Source organism: Aplysia californica, unplaced genomic scaffold (assembly GCF_000002075.1).
Source record: "Aplysia californica isolate F4 #8 unplaced genomic scaffold, AplCal3.0 scaffold00012, whole genome shotgun sequence".
NCBI classification, from domain to species: Eukaryota; Metazoa; Mollusca; class Gastropoda; order Aplysiida; family Aplysiidae; genus Aplysia; species Aplysia californica.
Genome location: NW_004797282.1, coordinates 2,258,138 through 2,262,216, shown reverse-complemented (window position 1 = coordinate 2,262,216; position 4,079 = coordinate 2,258,138). Strand labels below are relative to the sequence as shown.

Here is a 4,079-nt window from a genome sequence, read left to right as displayed (position 1 = left end):
AAAGTACACTGTACTTCAGGCTTGACGAAGGAATAAAGCGCTCAGCCCTACAAGAATCCCGAGTCAACTCTGTCAAAACACGAAGACTGACATTTCCAGCACCGGGTTGCATGGCGCAGATATGGCTCATCTTGTTTACTTTGTTTATGTTTTGGTTGTCTTCGAATAACGTCGTTCGTCATGACGTGGGGGACAGTTGAGTGGCAGTTGGGGTCAAGCCTGGGGGTCAGAGTTAGAGTATATAGCCTGGACGTGCAGCCTGGTCAGATCAGCTCCAGATTGAGACGTCATTCATCATGAGGTCTCTTCTGCTCGCCTTTCTTGTTGGACTGGCTGGTGAGTCGGATGTTTGGTGGCCGTGTGCCGTTGTGTTGTATGTGTTGTTGTTGCGATATTATGTGAGGCATCGTGGTGAAATCAGGTACTCGTTAAAAATAATGAAATCAAAGAAAGCCAATTTGTTTCTATCTTTTTTCCCTTTTTTTTTGTTGCTCAAAACCTTTTATCTCCATTTAAGAACACTTTTCAGAGTCGATGTTTCTGAAAAACGCTGATTAAAGGCACGAACAATATAAATTTTCAGTTTCCAAAGACTATCAAGCCATGGAAGTTACAAATTGTTTACTCCCATTTTCTTGCTAATTTTACTGCTCAAACCATGTGACCCCCACCTCCTTCATCGCAAATCTCTCGATTTCTATTCACGACAGACGGTATTTTTTTGGTCGAAATATAGACAAATTAACAAGCTTTAAGATGATGCCATTAAATCCATATGCCTAAAAATTGACCAGCGCCTTTTTCCACTGCGTTGGGACACATACATTATGCATCTGTCTTAGACAGTGAAAGATCTTGTCAGTATGCTAGTGTTTTAGAGGCTATAAATGGTGGCTTGCACTGTTTGCTTCTCAGGAAGTTGAGATTGTCTCAGAATGCTATCAAGTCTGCTGGGGTAATAGTATAAAATGTAAGGCGCACAGAGCTCGCTGTTGAGCGGGAATTAGCGCTATACAAACGCTACTTATAATTGCACTTTTTTAAATTGCTGGTTTTGGAGGGGGGAGGGGGTAAGTGTTTTACGGTGCTCGCAACTGCATACGGTCATATGAGCGCGCGGGACACATTAGGCAATTCGGTTTGGTAGGAATTAATTTTGAATTTTGACTGTGTTGCTGCCGAACCCAGGTCTTATCTATTTAACGACCACAAAGGGATCTTTAATGTGTGCAACTTGTACTCGAAATTGTACTTCTTTGTGGTTGTTTTGTTTTCCTTTGTTGTTGCGTTGTACTTTTTGGTTGTTGTGTTGGTATACTTCTTTGTTGTTGTGGTATACATGTTTGTTACGTTGTTGTGGTAAACATGTTTGTTATGTTGTTGTGGTATACTTCTTTGTTGTTGTGGTATACATGTTTGTTATGTTGTTGTGGTAAACATGTTTGTTACGTTGTTGTGCTATACATGTTTGTTACGTTGTTGTGGTAAACATGTTTGTTACGTTGTTGTGGTAAACATGTTTGTTATGTTGTTGTGGTATACTTCTTTGTTGTTGTGGTATACATGTTTGTTATGTTGTTGTGGTAAACATGTTTGTTACGTTGTTGTGCTATACATGTTTGTTACGTTGTTGTGGTAAACATGTTTGTTATGTTGCTGTGGACCTTCCGTTAGCTCAGGTGGTATCATGCTGGACCGCAAAGCGGATGACCCTGGTTGGAATCTCAGACCGGGCATTCATTTAGTGAGGTTTTCAAAGCTCTCATCACATTTGGCTCGGTGCTATCTGAGACGGGCGTCAAATTCTGAGGTGTTTATCAGGGCGTTAAACGCATGCTCTTACTTTACAGTTTTGATATTGTGGTATAGTTTTTCTGTATAATTTTTTTTTAAATTGTACTTTTTGTTGTTGTTATTGTGTTTTATTTCTTTGTCATTGCGGTACACTACCTCGTTGTTGTGTACACTTAATTTAATTTGCCTCTCTATTAGGCAATGGGTGTTACATTTTTCTCACAATACAGGCTCTCCTAACATTACACAAAGAGATCTTGTACATTCGTAGCCTTATTATTGTTGTGAAAGGGGTATTTTGAGTTTGGATGCGTTACTATAATATAAATGTGTAAACAAAATTAGAGTTGAAAAAATGGAATGTTTTTAGACAAAGGGTGTCTTAATAAAGCGGGTAGTTAGGTGTCGGACTTGAAAGAAAAAGTTATGAGTTCGATTCCAAGCTCGAAGAGTTGGACATTGGATCATAAGGGAATTTTTTTAACCCATTTTCTTCAGAGCAAATGTGTAATCAGAAATCGGTACAAACAAAATTACTATCTATTATGTGAATTATAGAGACAAACGCTGAACAGACTGCATCACTGTATGTCCAACATGGAGACCGATAAGGTAAAAAGAAGTAAGCAGGTCATTTAGGGAGTTTCTGGAAAGTTACTTTTGCGGCCATGGGGCTGGATGCACAGCGATATATGCAAAGCACCTTAGATTGTATATATCTCGCTATGTTTAGTACGGGATTTTTCAGCACTTGCAACTCAAATAGATAATATTATAAACCTCCGAAAATGAAAGACAAAACTACAGAGTACCGTACACAAAATATAGGATAAGAGATGAGGATGATACATGTTTGATAAGAAAAAAGAAGCAAACCACACCAGATGACCCGATAACCAATCACTATAATTCATATGTATGTGTGAGTATTTCTGTTGTATCTACACAAAAACTGATTCTGTTTCATGCTCTCTTCCTCAGTTGCCAGTAACGTCATTGAAGAACAAGGTGAGCTTTTTGTTTTGTTTTTGTAAAACACTAATAGGATTGTAAAAGTATACTTTGAAATCATTCTTTAACAATGATAAGTTTACTGGATACTTTTTAAAATGTAATTGTTGTAGAAGTTTTACGCAAAATTCGACCCAACTTTGATCATTTAGGAGGCGGGCTTGAACCCTGCGTGTCAAGGCCAATCTGGGCTGGCACGGATACAACATTCCATCAGAGAGATTAGGGAAAGTCAATAAAGTCTCCCCACTCCGGAACCAAACTCACGTCTTCTGCTTGCGGTGGCGAAGCGCTTCACCGTTACACCACAGACTGCAGTGAAGAAAAATTGTTCAAATGAGAAATAGGTTTAGAACGCCGCCAATCAGTAAATAGTTAAAATTTGATGGTACAGCAAAACAAACAACCAATCAAGAAACCGCTCGTAAAACCAACCAACCAACCTACTAACCACTCGACCAATCCACCAACCTACTAACCACTCAACCAATCCACTAGCAATCCACCCACCAACCCACCAACCCACCGACCAACCTACCAACAAACCAACAAACAAACCAGCCAACAAACTAAACAACACAACCGGCCACTCACTAACTTAGTACAGCAACACAAGAAGCTGTATGTAACAATCCTGTCTGTGACCAGTAATAATACCACTCTGCCACACTCCATTATGATATTAAAAATCTCCATTACCATTTCCTAACGACTCAGACAACCTTCCAACTTGCCACTCTACTCTCCACTCACTCACTCACTCACGTATTCACTCACTCACTCACTCACTCACTCACTCACTCACTCACTCACTCACTCACTCACCCACCCTATCCATCACTCTCCACCTGACCCTCCCTGTCCCACCTCCTTCAACAGCCTTCCGCCCCCGTGTGCAATACCTGTACAAATATGAGAGCCAGATTCAGACCAGCCTGAACCCAGGCTCCAGACAGAACTCAGGATACAAACTTTCAACCTCCGCCCGTGTGCAGTTCATCACCGCTAGCCGGGTGCGTGTGGAACTGAAGGATATCATTCTCTACAAGATTGACCAGCCGGTCATTCAGATTGAGGTAAGTTTAAGTCGGTAGAAAGATTGTTATCATCAAATCAGAAACTAATAATAATATCAAATAGCATAATTTAGGCTGCGCATTTACATTTTCTGAAAAAAATGCTCAAAGCGCATTACATTAACAAAGATATCATAATATCTTAAAAATTAATGGACATGTATGTACGTTAAACGTAGTATTGTGTATATATATATA

At 39.8% G+C, this 4,079-nt stretch overlaps 1 protein-coding gene across 1 annotated transcript in view; it reads left to right on the top strand.

The window, feature by feature from the left end:
• Window positions 1-259: 259 nt before the first annotated feature.
• Window positions 260-4,079, top strand: part of LOC101858149 (vitellogenin-4) — a gene marked incomplete at its 3' end in the record, with an annotated part of 10,935 nt that continues 7,115 nt past the window's right edge. Inside the window, 3 exon segments of the mRNA XM_013084304.1 lie at window positions 260-336; window positions 2,776-2,802; window positions 3,685-3,881. Of these exon segments, the coding sequence (XP_012939758.1) occupies window positions 297-336; window positions 2,776-2,802; window positions 3,685-3,881 (264 nt within the window).